This window comes from Diabrotica virgifera, chromosome 6 (genome assembly GCF_917563875.1).
Source record: "Diabrotica virgifera virgifera chromosome 6, PGI_DIABVI_V3a".
Classification (NCBI taxonomy): domain Eukaryota; kingdom Metazoa; phylum Arthropoda; class Insecta; order Coleoptera; family Chrysomelidae; genus Diabrotica; species Diabrotica virgifera.
In genome coordinates, this window is record NC_065448.1 from 95,425 (window position 1) to 112,718 (window position 17,294).

The 17,294-nt window shown below is 31.5% G+C and overlaps 1 protein-coding gene across 4 annotated transcripts in view; it reads left to right on the forward strand.

Annotated features, from left to right (window-relative positions):
- LOC114330470 (claspin) overlaps positions 1-17,294 on the forward strand; it is a 53,232-nt gene that overhangs the window by 21,710 nt on the left and 14,228 nt on the right. For all 4 annotated transcript variants that reach the window (XM_028279824.2, XM_050653255.1, XM_028279818.2 and 1 more), the window contains 5 exons: positions 3,460-3,561; positions 5,433-5,675; positions 9,751-10,051; positions 12,171-12,311; positions 16,276-16,481. In XM_028279824.2, coding sequence (XP_028135625.2) covers positions 3,460-3,561; positions 5,433-5,675; positions 9,751-10,051; positions 12,171-12,311; positions 16,276-16,481 — 993 coding nt within the window. The remainder of the gene's footprint in view (positions 1-3,459; positions 3,562-5,432; positions 5,676-9,750; positions 10,052-12,170; positions 12,312-16,275; positions 16,482-17,294) is intronic.

Genomic DNA, 17,294 nt, shown 5'->3' on the forward strand with positions numbered 1-17,294 from the left:
GGTTTCTACAACTTCTATCGGCTCTCCGTTGGAAGACAATATGTTATGACTTTTTAATTTTTTAGTCGATGAAAACAGGTCTGGTGAATAAGGTGGTTGTTCGAGTAACTCGAATTCAAAATCACAAATTGTTCACGTAGCACCAGGCGAGTTATGTATGCAAGGGTGTTGTCCCTTGAGTTATGTGTTGTCCTGAAAAAACAAAATACTTTTGGACTAAAGATTAAGAAAGGCAAAATACTTTTACTCTCAATATTTAAATATTTTGATTTTATTACGTTCTATACGATTAAAATATAATACTCAACACAATTTTAACCCTCCCCCAATCAAAAATCTTAAGGGGAGTGAGACAGCGGTGCCTAATTTTATCGCTGATGTTCAATATATACTCAGAGCACATTGAAGAGGTTCTAAAAGATATTGATGAAGGCATCTCAATAAATGCAGTCAAGCTCAGTAACCTGTGGTATGAAGATGATACAATAGTGTTTTCCAATACCATAGAAGGGCTGCAAAACTTAATGAATAAAATAACGGAAACAAGTAGAACATATTGACTGGATATAAACACCAGCAAACCCAAACTCATGATCAACAGCAAGGAAAACATAATTGGAGCAAATATGTATGTAAACCAAATGAGAATTGAACGTGTCTCACAATACAACTACTTGGGACCTATAGTCAATGAGTCGTGGGACAATACGCAAGAGATTAGATGTCGCATCGGAAAGGCAAAAAGTGCATTCTTGACTATGAGCTCTGTGTTCAAGAGCCATGACCTGACCCTAGAAACAAAAATAAGGCTCCTTAAATGTTACGTGTACACAGTGCTTCTATACGGAGTAAAAACGTGGATCTTGAAGGCGGAAATTTTATTAAAACTTCAGGATTTTGAGCTATTATTGTACAGAAGAATCCTGAAGATACCATCGACAGACAAAGTGACCAGTGAAGAAGTATGAATGGAGGATGAACACAACCGCAGATTTGGTCAACATCGTGAAGGGCCGTAAGCTGCAATACTTGGGACATATAATGAGAAATCAAGGCAGATACGAGCTACTCCAATGCATTTTGCAAGGTAAAATTGAAGGAAAAAGGGCCCCAGGACGAAGAAGAATATCCTGGCTTGCTAACCTTAGAGCATGGTATAGAAAGACCTCAACACAACTATTCTGTATAGCAACTAACAAAGTCATCATAGCCAGAATGATCGCCAACGTTCGGAACGAACAGGCACCCTAAGAAGAAGAATAAAAACGTAACTTTTCGATTTTATTTTTCTTAGGTGAGATGCAATCAATTTAAAAATTTCAAAACATTCACAGGCACAATAATTATAAATATATATTTACTTATATGTACCTACATAAAAACGCATATTATGACCTTTTTGGAGATGGCTGCAGATCTATTTTTTTATTTTATGTATTTTATCAAAATCTATGTTTCTAATTTTTTTCAGATTTTTCCGTGGTGCGCCACCTTCTAAACCCCGAAAAACTGGTTTTTAGGCGGTTTTGGGGATTTTCTCCATTTTATAGACTTTAAAATAGATAAAATCAAAGGTTTTTTGTAGGTTATATTATATATAATTTGAAGTAACTGGGTCCCGTATGAAATTCAAAAATCGGAGTAACACATTCACACCCCCAAAAACTTGGGTTGTTTGGGGTTTTTTGGAAGCTTTTTCACGTTTTGAGGTTATGTACCTACACTCAATCTAGGGGTGTCTCTACATAGGGGTCAATAAAAATTAGACATGTTTTGTAAAAAATGCCTGTGAATTTTTTGAAATTTTTAAATCGATTGCTTCCCACAAAAAAAATTAAGAAAAATGAAATATTACGTTTTTTGAGATAGGTGCGGGGGATTTAGACGGGGACTGATGGGATAAAATTGCGCTATTTTACTTTTTAATCACATAAATGAAAAAAATAACTTATGTTGTATCGACCTCAAAAAATATGATTAACCTCGCAAAAACCCTTAAAAACCTTGAAAACATCGTTTTTGGGGGGCTAGAACGCGTTTCATTTTAATTTGGAACGTGTTAAAGAACATAGTTAATTTAAATTATTATAACCTATAAAAAATCTTTATCTGATCTATTTTGAAGTCTATAAAATGGGGAAATGACATTATTATCAACTATTTCATACTTAAAGTACCTATACGCTGTGAGCTCGTACGTAGAGGGGATATTTATAAATTCGCGAGCGCCAGTAGTGACAAGTCTGTAAACGTTTACCGGAAATTTGACATAAATGTCAAAGTGATTAATTTAAAATTAAAATTAAAAACATTAACTATAAAAAATATTAGTTGGTCAAAGCTGTGGTATATATTTTTACCTTAAATATACTTACGTTTTAAATACTGAATTTACATCTACACGATAATTGTGAAAGTATCGGAAGTAAGAAATTAATATTTCATGAATATAACGTCAAAATGATTAGCAAAATCTTAAAAAAAGCTATTACAATTTAATTACTTTTTAGCGTTGTAAATATTAAGCGATAATAATTAAATAATAAATTTAAAAATTACGGTGAAAGTTGAATTAGTAATCCGCTAGGAGCGACACCAGCGAAGCTCAGAGCGTATACTATTTTTAATAATTGCGTTTAGATATATAGTCTGAGAGGTAGTGTCAAATTTTACGATGACTTTAGCAGGGATTCGTTGAATTTATTTTGGTAGATAGTATTTGTTTGGTAACGAAAACTTCTGTCAGCTGGCGCGACTCCGGGGGTTTTAGGCAATATAAGATAAAATATGAAAGTAGATGGAAAAACCCTACTATATGTCAAATATTTATCTCTGTGCTTTACATCCATAATGGCCTAGTGGTTAGAATACCTGGCTCCTGGCTTTCACCCAGGCGAGTCGCTTTCGATTCCCGGCGTCGGAAATCCTTTTGTTTTAAAAATTGATATTTAGATTAGAAAAATAATTGTTTTTATAATATTATCACGTTTTTATTATTTAAACGACACAATATAAAAAAGTATTATAAAGACAATTATTTTTCAAATCAAAATGTCAGTTTTAAAAACAAAAAGGATTTCCGACGCCGGGAATCGAACCCGACTTGCCTGGGTGAAAGCCAGGAGCCAGGTATTCTAACCACTAGGCCATTATGGATGTAAAGCACAGAGATAAATATTTGACATATAAGTTGTAGCGTTTCTCCTTCTGCTTTCATATTTTATCTTTTCTTGCCTAAAGCCCGGTTTTGGGCCAGCTGACACATTATTTGTCAATAAGCTTTGGAACAACTGACTATAAAAAAACAATCGTGCTAAAATGCTCCGGTCAAACTTGACGCTACCTCCCGGACTAATATGTATTTGATATTTTATTTAAATTGCGACTTATTCCCGAAATAATAAATTACATTAAGATGACACAAGAAAATAATTATTTATTTACCTTTTACCTTTTTAGTTGCAATCTCCATTAAATATACCATCTCCTTTGAAAGAAGCAGACTGGCATACCACATTACAGAAAAAACTATTCGCAGATTCAGTAATAACAGATTCCCAGGTAATTAACCACGAATTTACTTCATTTACAGTGATGATAATAGTTTGTGTCTACTTCGCCTACAGATCATCATCAATGGCGTTTCAACTCTTCGTCTTTACTATTGCCTTCCATGTTTGTCGGCCCTGTGCCACTAATTCTTATTGTCTCGCCATTTTCTCCAGATCTTCTTTGACTGCATCTTACCACCTTTTTTTAGGCCGCCCACAGACCTTTTTCCATCTGGCTTTTCCCAGAACACATTGTTTATAAGGCGATTGTTGTTACTGCGTATCACACGCCCTGCCCATCTGAGTCTATTGGCCTTTATATTATATCTTACTAAATTTTCTTTTCCGAATGGAGACTCTAGCTCGTTATTGTATCTGCACCTCCATTCGTTTGTCACGCTGTCTCTGTAAGGGCCAAATATCATTTGAAAGATTTTGCGTTCCCCACAGCAGCAGTTTATTTATTCTCTTTTTGTTAGCGTCCATGTTTCGTTTCCATACGCGACTGTTGGTCGTATTATGGTCTTCTATATTTGGATTTTTGCACCTCGGGAAAGAAATTTTGACTTCATTAGATGTTGCCTTGCACAGAAAGATCTGTTTCCTGCCATTTTTCGGGTTTCAACTTCTCGCTCTATTTTATTGTCATTTGTGATTGTTGCTCCTAGATATTTAAAATCTTTAACCACTTCGAAGTTATGATCGTTTATAGTAATGTTTTGCCTTATTCGCCGTCGTTCTTGTTTTAAGACGACCATGTATTTTGTTTAGTCTTCATTTATTTTTAGATCGATATTTAATGAAGCTTCTTCAAAGCTCGAGAAAATATCCTTAACTTCTAATGTAGATTGTGCCACTGCCTCTACGTCATCGGCAAAGGCGAGTACGATTTTTGCTCCCCTAGCAGTTATGTCTGGTTTGATTTTTGGATAAATTTTTCGCCACGACATATTCCAAGGCTAGGTTAAACAACAATGGGGCAACGGATCTCCTTGTCTCCGTCCAGAATTTACGCAGAAAGCATTTGATATTTTTCCCTCTATTCTAACTTGTGCAAAGGAGTTACTTACACACATTTGTGTTACCGCAGTTAGTTTCTTGGGTACGCCGAGCTCGATCATTGCCTTCCATAGTGTTGCACGACTAATTGAATCATAAGCCTGTTTAAAATCTATGAAGATCTGATGTACGTCCTGATTATACTCCCAATACTGTTCAAGCATTTTTCTTATTGTAAATATTTGATCAATAGTCGATCTTCCAGGCCTGAAACCACACTGATAGACGGTGGTCACCAACTATTTCTTCGGCGTATGGTACTAATCTTTTTAATAATACATACTACTATACTATATACTTTACTAATTTACTTTTTAATAATAGTAATCTTTTGCCAACATATAGTTAACCTATAGAGTGAGTCTGTAATTTGGAATAAATTCAATAGTTCAAATACTAATTGTTGTTTTGAAAAATGCTCAGACCTGTCAATTAGTATTTCAAATCAAAATTTTTACATACAATAATAATGTATACAGGGTGTCCCAATTTAAAGATATGACGTCATCGTTGATTTTCGTAAATAGCAACACTGTCATTTTGATAGCTATTTTGATAAGGTGTGTAAAGATACATGCAAAATATCCAATTTTTATTCCCTACCATTTACAAGATAATAAAAAATAACATTAAATCTCTAAATTGGGACGCCCTGTATACAATATTATTGTATGTAAAAAAATCGATTTGAAATACTAATCGACAGGTCTGAGCATTTTTCAAAAAAAAAACAATTAGTATTTGAACTATTGAATTTATTCCAAATTACAGACCCACTCTGTATATGGTTTAAGTGTATTTAACTGTTTACTTATTTGTTAGGCAGAAGCTATGGATCAGTTATGTTCTGAAAAATTTCCTGCCTCTCTGGATGTACAAGAGGATTCAAATGAAGAAGTGTCTAAAGATAACGCTGAAAAACAAAACGATTCTGAAGATATGCCTTCATCGATACAACCGACCACCCAAGATCTGTTGAATACCCCTTCGGGAGATTTCCAGGATCTACCTTCCACACAGGATCTTTTGAATATATGTTCAGGAGAATTTACAGGAATTTCGCAGGTATTTTCCTTCCTATAAACTTATAAGTCTCGTACACTTCGCGTCATAAAAAACTGGTACAATTCTTATAACCGAAAATCGCGTTTTTAAGTTGTGTAAGTTGGTCTTGTCACGAGTGTCATTCTAATTTCTAGGGCAACGTTGTCAGTTCAACGAAAATATTAGGTATATCAAACCAGCTAAAAGCAGATTTGTGCGACAGACCGCAAGTTTTTAGTGTACAATAAACTAAAACAATATCGAGCATCCTCGATCAGTAAGTCACATTTATTTAAATATGCATCCTAAAAAATTCTCCTATTAATTGTGTAATTTTCCGTCATCTCAACTAAGTACCCATACATTGATTCGTGTTTTATTATAATTTATGAAAATATTTCAATTAAAAAATAATGATAGATAATAAATCTAGACAAGACTTTTAATGATTATGTTTAATTTCAAATCGAGAGGTGTGATTGGTTTCTCGTAATTTGTAGCACAAAACTATAGCGAGTTGTGGGATAATAGAATTAATAAAACACTGGAAAAATTAAAAATTTAATTTGAAATAATACAAAATGAATAACTTTTACAGTGTGGGATTTAAATATACAGAGAGGGGCTAAATTATCGAATAAATTCATTTTCTCTAAAATGGACCATTTTGGAGAAAAGTCCCGAAAAAGATCGATTTTTATTTTTAAATTACAATTTTTTGACATATTTCATACTAGTGACGTCATCCATCTGACATGATGACGTAATCGATGATTTTTTAAATGGGAATAGGGGTCGTGTGGCAGCTGATTTGAAAGGTATTTCAATTCTTTATTCACTAATATAAACATTAATATCATTAATTATACAGGGTGGCCAAAAAAAATAATTTTTGAATTAAATTAATTAACGCAAAAAGAAGAATGTATGTAATTTATTTAACTCCATCTACATTCTATTGCTATCAGAAAATAGAAAAAAAATTATTTGACAAGTAAACATTGCTTTTAGCTTAAATTAAATGTTCAAACTGCCAAGAGGTAGATGGGAAGGCTGTTTGTGATTTAATTTAAGCGAAAAAAAATGTTTACTTGTAAAATAAACATTTTTTTTTCTATTTTCTGACAGCAGTACAATGTATTTTGAGCTAAATAAATTACATAAATTCTTCTTTTTGCGTCAATTAATTGAATCCAAAAATAAATTTTTTGGCTACCCTGTATAAATAATGATATTAATGTTTATATTAGTAAATATAGAATTGAACACCCTCGCAAATCAGCTACCACACGACCCCTATTCCTATTTAAAAAAAATCGATTACGTCATCACGCTCAGATGGATGACGTCACTAGTATGAAATATATATGTCAAAAAATTGTAATTTAAAAATAAAAATCGACCTGTTTCGGGATCTTTCTCTAAAATCGTCGATTTTGGAGAAAATGAATTTATTCCATAATTTAGCCCCTCTCTGTATGTATTACAATTCGAAACTGCTGAAATATTAATATTTTGTCATAGTTCCATTATTATTAATCAATTCTTGTAATCTTCTGGGCACCGAGTTAATTAAATTTAGTGATAAATTTTCATTTTCGGCCAAGCTTTCCCAGGCTTCTTCAATTACGGTCAATTGTTAATGATACAAATTAGATTTAGTGTAATTCCGTTATCTGTGATAGCAACAACGAAGTGATTCACAAACCATTGTGTGCAATCTGAACACAGGTTTACATTTAATACATGTGGTTAGACCGCTCTCGTATAAAAAAATGTCTGATTCGGTTTCTTTGTGGATTCCTATTCAAAAATGTCCCCTTTAAACAAATCTGAAGGGCGCCGGGCGGAATTTTTGGGAAGAAATAATTATTGTTTAAATATTTTTTTAAACAAATACGAAAGATCACCTTCTTTGACACGAAAAATATTTTTTAGGTTTTGTGGATCATTCTAAACAAGAAAGATATCTTGTGATTTTTCTACAAAATTGATGGTTTTCGAGTTATAGGCGATTTAAAATCCTAAAAATGCGAAAATACGCATTTTTAAGGTTTAAAAAATCATATTTAAATTATTCTCATATTATACTCATATCAAACTATTTTTGAGGTTGCCTAGTATGTACTTAAATTGTATTTTAAATATTCATTTTCAAGATTATGAAGAGTGATCGGGTTTAACCTTAATTTAGACCGTCGTTTTTTAATTGTTAAATAAGCGTGTTCATCCGATTTTTTTGCCGGTGCGCGCGCTCTATTTCAAAAATCTCCTATTTTCCTTCGAAAAATATTTTTTTTAGATTCTTTGGAATATTCTGAATAAAATTGGTTTTTTATTATTTTTCGGAAAAGTTAATAGTTTTAAAGTTATAAGCTATTTAAAATCCGAAAAATACAAAAATACGCATTTTCGGATTTTAAATCGCTTATAACTTTAAAACTATTAACTTTTGAGAAGACTGACAAGAAACCTATTTTATTTAGAATATCCCAAAGAATCTAAAAAATATATTTTTCGGAGGAAAAATAGGAAATTTTTGAAATAGAGCCTACCACACCGGCAAAAAAATCGGATGTATCATAGTGTATAAATATCAGTGTACATTGAAGTTGGACCCGATCAGTCTTCAAAATCTTGAAAATGAATGTTTATACTAGAATTTAAGTATTTGGCAACCTCAAAAATACTAATTTAAATATGAGTTTTTAAGCCTTGAAAATGCGTATTTTCACATTTTCAGATTTTAAATCGCATATCACTCAAAACTATCAATTTTTGAAAAAAATCTTTCTTGTTTAGAATTATCCAAAAAACCCAAAAAAAAATTTTTGTGTCAAAAAAAGGTGATCGTTTGTATTTGTTTAAAAAAATTGTTTAAAAAAATTCTGCCCAAAAAAGGCACCCTTCATATTTGTTTAAAGGGAATATTTTTGAATAGGAATCTACAAAGAAACCGAATCAGAAATTTTTTCAGACGGGAGCAGTCTCACCACATGGACTAATTGGGACAAAAAGTGTACCAGTTTTATATGACGGGAAGTGTATAAAACACATAGTCCACAGTACATCGTCCTTTTATGATTAGATGAAAATGATTGAAAATGAAAATGATGATGAAAATGATTACAAAATTTATTATTCTAATCGGGAAATAAGCCACAAGTCCCGCGTTTTCGACGTCCGAAGTGGAAGTGGAAACTTTAATACAATCGTTTTTTAAGTTAAATTGTGGCTTATTTCCCAATTAGAATAATAAATTACATAAATGCCACAAATAAATAGTTTCAGAACAGTATGATTACAAAAGTCTTAAAAATGGTGTTAACTGCTTCAGAGTTCAGGTTGGACGCGTTTCCGCATGCCCTACGCCTAAACCTGTAGCTCTAGCCCGGTTAGGTTTTGTTATTGCAAAACTATAATTTTTACTTTTAACCAAAAATTATACGTTAAATGCGAGATGTCACTCGAGCGCGGTACAGTTTTGTTATTACAAAACTCTTAATTTTCAATTGAAAGTACTTATAATTAATTACTAAATATTTTCGATCTCTTGTCCGACAAATTGACAGCCTAGTTTCTTTAGTCCGACAACGTAAATAATATATGTTAATTATGGCAGGTTATGTTTTGCGATTACAAAAGTCATAATTTTAATTTTTTAACGTTCAACTAGTACATGTTTATTAAAAAAGTAATTGTCCGACAATAATAATGATGATGCAAACTTAAAAAAAGCGAAATTCTTTTTAAACAGTGTTAATCTACTTAACACCTACCTCTAGTCTAGATGCTTCATGACAACGCTTTGTTTGGATATGAAATGTCTATGGTTTGTTTCAGTAACCTTTTCAGTTGTGAGAGTAGACCTGTTCCAACGTGATCCAATTGTTTCTTTACATTAACCTTAATTTTCATTTCATTGACCTCCCAATTTTTTTTCACGTACAAAGACCATTTGAAGGTTTTTATCGACCCCTAGAGGTCGATATAAACCACTTAGAGAATCACTGCGCTAGATGATCAAAACCACTTATTTTCTAATGATATTTACTTGCTACAATTATAATTTAGAAATATTCCTTTACTGTTGTAGGTATTTAATGTCGAACCTTCCAAAAATTTAGTAACTCATAAATTGGACGTGGCGATTGGCGAGGATAAAAATTTAGGAGAAGACCAAGACATGATAATATCTCAGCTAATAAACGAAGAAGAGTTGGAGGCGTTCAAAAGAAAATTTGATTCTCCGGTGATGACGCATTCTCAGAAATTCGTTCAATTTCCAATGGAAGAAGAAATAACTGCTACTGGTGGTGTAATTGATTCCGATGAAGATGATAATATATTAGAAGTGAAGAAGAGGAAGAAAAATCAAAAGAAGCTTACATTTTCCGGTAAAAACTACCCTATTACAATTACTTAAGCTGACATTTTAAACATAATTCTACATGTACAAACTTTATGTTTTAGAATCAACTTAATATTTTCGTAAAAAAATCAACGTCACTAATTTTAGATACACTAGTTTGGGCCCTTCTTTCTTCTGATATCTTACACATATTAGATTCTTTCTTATGAAACTCGGATCAATAAATATTATACGACTAGTGATTTTGTTGTCTTCTACAATCACTGCACTCAAATTTTTGTGACATCCTCCTATTTTATCGTATCTCCTTTCATTTTTTCTGATTCTCTCAATTTTTTCTTCCACCCTCCAATTTTATCTGATACCCTCCATTTTTTTCTGACTCTTATTTTTTTATACATTTTTTTATTTTATAACTCGAGAAAGACTGAATTGATTTGGCTACTTTTGATTTTGAAATATTTGTAGAAGTCTAAGGAAGAATATCCCATCAGGTATCAAATTTTATTCGTTGTATAGGAACTGTGTAAAAAATGTGCTCCTTGCTCAAGAATATCTCTATTTTTGACTATATCGAAAATTAATATACAGAAAATATGTTTATAATTAAAAATAATTTTAAAACATTATTTACAATAATTAAAACTATTTTTCAACATTTTCTCGGCGATAAAGTTGAAAGTTCAAGTTTGTGCATTAATTCAATCATCATCATCATTCTCTTTGCCTTTATCCCTATGCGGGGTCGGCTTCCCTAATTGCATTTTTCCATACAATTCTATCTTGGGTCATATCAATATTAATCCCCTTTACCAACATGTCCTGCCTAATCGTCTCCTCCCACGTCTTCTTTGGTCTTCCTCTTCTACTCCTTCCAGGAATCTGCACTTCAGAGCAATTCTTTGTATTGGGTGATTAGCCGCTCGACGTTGAACATGACCAAACCATCTCAACCTATGCTCTCTCATTTTGGCATCAATTGGTGCCACACCTAGACTTCCCCTAATATACTCATTTTTAATTTTATCTTTTTTTGTCACTCCACTCATCCATCTAAGCATTCTCATTTCCGCCACATGCATTCGTTGTTCCTCTTTCTTTTTCACTGCCCAACATCCAGTTCCGTACATCATAGCCGGTCTTATGGCTGTTTTATAGAATTTTCAGAAACTCACGCGATTTTTAGAGCACGAGCGACAACGGAGCGAGTGCTATAAATCGCGTAAGTTCGCAAAAAGTACTTCACGCACAGTTTCATACAATATTTTATCTACGACAAACAAACAAAAAAAGCTGTAACACTTCGTCACTGGAATTAATTTTTATTCTACAATTTTTAGAACTTTGACATTTAAACATTCTAACTACTTTCAAACCACAAAACTGTCAAAACTTTTGTTGTAATTCATTGCTCATATTGTCGTCACCATGACAACGCGAAGGATTGTCACCATGACAACGCAAAAGTTAAAAACAGTGCGAAAAGTAAATCCAATTTAATAGTTATTTATGATATAAGTGTTAAAAGTACACGTTTAAGGCACGCATGTGAAAATTTGCAGAATGAGCGATAGCTAGTTCTGCAATTCACATGAGTGCCTTAAAAATGTACATTTTAACACGCATATCATACAATAATTTTTCTACAAACGTAATTACGGGACAATACCTACAAAAACTTTTACTTGAACTTGACTGACATTCCATTTTTATATTTTTTTGACATTACATCAAAATTATCTATACTGTCAATACGAACGCAGCGCCTTAAAAATATTGTAATGTAAAGCACTAGTGCCTTAAAGTAGCATTTTTAACGCTCGTATGGAGTACTAAAAATTGCATTTTTAACACGGTTGTAGAAAAAATACATTGTTACTTCACGCACACTTTAAATCCTTCACGTACTGCTATCTATAATGACAGTTTTCACAAACTAAAAATATATACATAATATGACATAGAGTAGATAAAGTACTTTTTTATTATAGTGTTAATTTTAAGCATTTTATATCGTCAAATTATTTTATATTCTCTCCTATAAATAATAAAAAAACGTTTTATTATAAGAAAGTTCTTTTTTATAAAAGTGTAATTATTTATTATATTTTGCCCTCTTACTAATTTGGTTTTTTATTTTTTAGACGATGAAAGTTCAGAAGATGAAAAAGAAGAGGAAGAGGAAATCGATTTACACGATGACATTGAAGAGGATGATGATGACGCTGTTGCAGATATAAATTATGATTCAGAAGAAAACGAAGTGGAGTATACAGAGGAAAATGGTATTGTTTTAATTGTTATTGCATAAGTTTAGCACACACTTTACTCATGCAACGCTCGTGAACGCCCGTCATCTACAAATAATTTGCAACTTTCTATTTTACACAAATTATGAAATATTTAGAAAATATTCCAACAGGAATATTCATATATCTGCTAAGTGCAATTGTATTATGCGCCCTTAGTCCTGTCGCTTTGATTAACAATAAAAAAATAAATTTTTAGCAATGCAAATAATCAAAACCGATATAATTTGACTCGAACTTTCAAATGCGGTAAGCAGAATTGCTATTTTATTTTTTAATCAAAAGTTATTCGGCTTCAAAAATTGCAATTTTTCGATTTTTTGAAAGTTCAACCGCGTTTATCTCGAAAACTATGCATCCTACGAAAAAACTAGTCAGAACATTTTTTGCTTAGCATGACCCAAAAAAATAAAAAATAAATGTTTTGTTTTGTGAGAAATCGCTGTTATGTAATTCCTCAAGTTCTTTGTTTATAACAATCTTACCGACATCCGGATCAACTGTTACCCAAAAAATTCGTGTTCTACGGGTCAAAGTGTATAAAAAAAACTTGGGTAAGTCCATCTGAATAAAGGAGGCCGTTGTACCCCTTCTGGCGACAGGACTACCTTGATATGATCAACAGATTAACATATCCATTTCTATATCGGTAGTTAATAGGGACCTTGCATAAAATTTTAAATTCGAAAAAAAATGGAATAAATCGCAACAGAACATAATTTAAAATATATATAAAAAAACGTTGGTTTTATCTTTAGTTTGTCCTCTAAAGACGATTAAAATCAAGAGAAAATTGAAATGATAGCAGCCAATCCAAAACGCGCCCTCATTAGTGGTGACTTAATATCATTATGTTTGAAGTCCGCGTCATTAATTCATACAGTTGATATTCGTTTACTTGTTGTAAAATTCAAATTATGGTGTACCTCAGTTTTATAAATCTTTAGATAGTTCTTGTGAACTATTGTATTTCATAATATTTGAGTGTTTTTGTTAAGACAATCTTTTTTAAAATGACAGAAGAAGGTTTTTCTAAAGGGCAGTCTGATAACTTAACCCATTATGAACATAAAACTTTATTATTATGATTATACTAAAATTACAATAAATATGCACTAGAAATAATCAAACCAAGACACATTGAGGGCCGGTTGTTCGAACGCATCAAGAAGTTGATTATAATTAAGTCCCCTTAATAACCATCAAATAACAACACCCCTCATTCGTACGTCAATCAGTTGATTGTAATCAATTATGTTAATTATAATTATGATAATTAACATAATTGTAATTGATTGATTAATTAATTATTAATTATTAATTAACATAACAATTATTAACATAATTAATAAATAAATCTCATAATTGAAGACATAAGTGGATAAAGGTCATATGTGACATTTTTTGAGAAAATTGTTGTTTTACCTTTTAAAATTTTAATATAACCTATTTTTAGCTAAATGAAAATAACAGGAAGGTATTAAGGCAATATGTCCCACTAGATTTTTGAATTCTAGTGGATAAAGGTATTATGTCCAAGATTGCATTTGGACATAATACCTTTATCCATGTGAAATGTGTAAATATGGAGAATTTTTTCTACTACTTTGAAGATCTGCTGACGAACCTCTATTTATGTAAAAAGCAAACAAACACTTCAAATCAAAAGGTTAATTTTCGTGTTACGTAAAATGGATAAAAGTGGACGAATTTGACTCCTAAAGACATATATACCTTAATGACTACATGCCATTTCAGCAAGTAGATTTAAGAAAAAAAAAGAAGAAGAAAAACTGGGAAATTTAAGAGACCGAATAAAATTTGTTCCCGAAGAGTATAGATGGTTTTATGAAAACGCTATAGAGGAAAATAAAAAAAATCACAAATAGAAAAGAAGAACCTACTAAAAAATATGTTTTTATTAATTTTACAGTTTGTATTGCAATTTTTTTTGACAGTCAATGTCCATTTTTGATACTTAACTCTTTTATCCACTTAACTCTAATATTTTTTAATTATTTTTACTATGTGGATAAAGGTAATATGTCCACAAAGTTTAAAATATTAGGCTTAAAGTAACTTTTTTAAATTCAATTTAAAGTGTGAAAAAAGTACCTTCAAATACCTGTTTAAAAAAGTGTAGCAATGCAAATTTATAAAATAAATAACTAACTTTGGACAAAAGACACTAAAATGCTCATTACTCAAAAACATTATTTTGTGACATATGACCTTTATCCACTTATGTCTTCAATTGTAATCAATTATGTTTTCAGGAACCCAAACAAGGTTGACATTGACAGTTGGTGACAGTAATTACATATTTGATAATGATCAGTTGATTCCATTTTTGATTAGCCTTCGAACAACCGGCCCTGAATGTTACGAGGAGCACTCCCGAATCATAATTTACAATGTATAAACTTTGTAAATCATGATTTGGGATTTACAATTTATTTACATTGTAAATTATGATTTGGGTGTACTCCTTGTAACATTCAACGTAATTGGTTTGTTTATCTGTAGTGCATCTTTATTGTGATTTTAGTATAGTTTATTTTAATTTTATAGTAAAAATAATTTCAGAAAATTTTTGTATAGGTAAAAAATATCATTCAATCAGTAATGTACACCTAACAAAATATACCAAAATTATATTTTATTTTTGTTCAAAAAACACTTGATTTATTAAAAAAAACTATAGCAGACAACAGATATTAAAAACTTACATTAGAAAAAATGATCTAACATACATCAAGACCTTGAGAATGAACTGAAACGACTTTAATGTCCTTTAAGCATTTAAACGACGTTTCTTATCGACTGGCAATCTAATAAAATTTTATTGGGGATTTAAATGGTTGTACTTTAACACAATGCTACTAAAACAACACTTATAGTATTTACTTTTATTTTCCATATTAAACAAACACACAATTCAATAATACAATACCTCTTCAAAAACTGTATTAAACTTCTAAATAAACATAATGATATATAATTTTACATGAGACCTGAGAACTGTCATTACAAAATATAATGATATGACAAAATATATAATTTCGATCGTTTGAAATGATCTAAATACACAGAAGATTCTAAATTTGCACTTCTAAGTTATTTTGAGTTTTTAAGGAGTGAAATTTTGGAAAAATCTCATTTTAAAACTCTCCGAACTTAGTGCACTCCGAATTGTATAGAAGCAAACCATAAGCAAACTTACTACAATGACATTTTATGTCTCTTCTCTTTAAAGGGCACTAGACGGCACCTAATTTCATTTCATAAAATATCTAAGAACTCACGTCATGTAGAGTCTTTGGACCTCAGCTTTTCATATGCGACCCATTCCAGACTAATTTTTCTTTGTAGTTCCTGTTTAATTATCTGCATTCTAATTTCGTGTCCGTGAATACTTGTACGTGTCGATAACGTAAACGACATTAAGTCGATGTATTAAAATTATTGAGAACCATGTGGATGTATTTCATTCTTGCTTTAGAGTTATTTGGTCGTTACCTCTCACCTGAGCACTACGTGCATCTTTCGAGCAAGGATGACCTATATCCACATGGTTTTCAATAATCTTAATATGTACATCGATTTAATGTCGCTTACTTTATAATGTTAAATACAACAATGTAATTTAGAGGTTTTTACACCTAATAAAGTGGCTAGTTCCAAATACTTTTGCACTGGACGTTCACACTGATGATGGTTAGTTTAGACCGAAAACTTTTTGTGTTTTGTAATTCTCCACTAACTTGTAGATATATTTTAAAGAATTTTTAATAAATTCATATATGTTACCTACATATAACAGAAGTGTTTACTTCATTCTACGTTGTAGAATGAGGTAAACATTCAGTCTTAATCAGTCTTGTTAAAAAAAATCAGTCTTGAAACTGATCATATTTACACTGTATCTTTCCCTTTTTAGGATCCAAACCCTTGAAAATGGCTGATTTCTTCGAGGACGAGGCCGAACTCTCTGAATCAGAATGGGGTAGTGAAGATGAGGACGAGAAAGACTTAGATACACTCGAGGCCGAAACGGGAGACAATGAAAAAATTGATGAGAAGCAGATGAAGGCTGATCTGGAACGAATACATTTGAGGAGAATGTTAGATGATGATACAAAAGAGGTAAATATTGAGAATACAAATCGCAGGTTAATGCTAAGGGACAATTGCTCAAGTTTATTTTTCAAATTATTTTTTTTTGTTTTTATTTGACATTTAAATATAACTTACAATAGTTTCCCACCTTCAGACGTTAGCTTTTGTTCGTTTCGACTGATACAAATAAACGTCAAAATATGACAAGGGAGTAGCTGAATATTTATCGTCTGAGAGAATGGGAAAACTGTCTGTTTAATTTTTAAATTAGTTTTTAAATAAAAATATTTTAAAAATTAAATTAAAATTATTAACTCATTAATCATAAGCGCCATAATACAAAAAACATCAAATTTGTTCAATAATATAATATGTAGAATTGCAAATATTTCACCTTAATTTTAAATTCTCCTGTATATATAATTTTTCTTAATTATTATTACGAAAACGAAATAAGTGGCTCACGCATAAAAACACATGTGCAGATTAGCTTGGGAATCGGGAATCGGAGTTGCAAGATAAACATAAGTAGCCGCCTTGACTAATTTTATTGGTTTTCGTTTATTGGAAAAAGTCGGTACATACTTTGATTCAATTTTAATAGGTTGGTTCTCATGGCAAAACGGAAAAGGGAGATTAGATGTATTTAAGAGAATTGGTTTTAGCAGAGGGGTTAGGAAAGGCAGTCGATTTTAAGATGAGAACAGCGACAGTCGTGTTCTTGGGGATAAGACGTAAAAAGACATACAAGACGCAAATACATTTCTTTTTGTAAGAACAAGAACTCGTAAAATTTTAGTCGCAATTACACAAACACTTCTACATTTTGTCAATTTAATA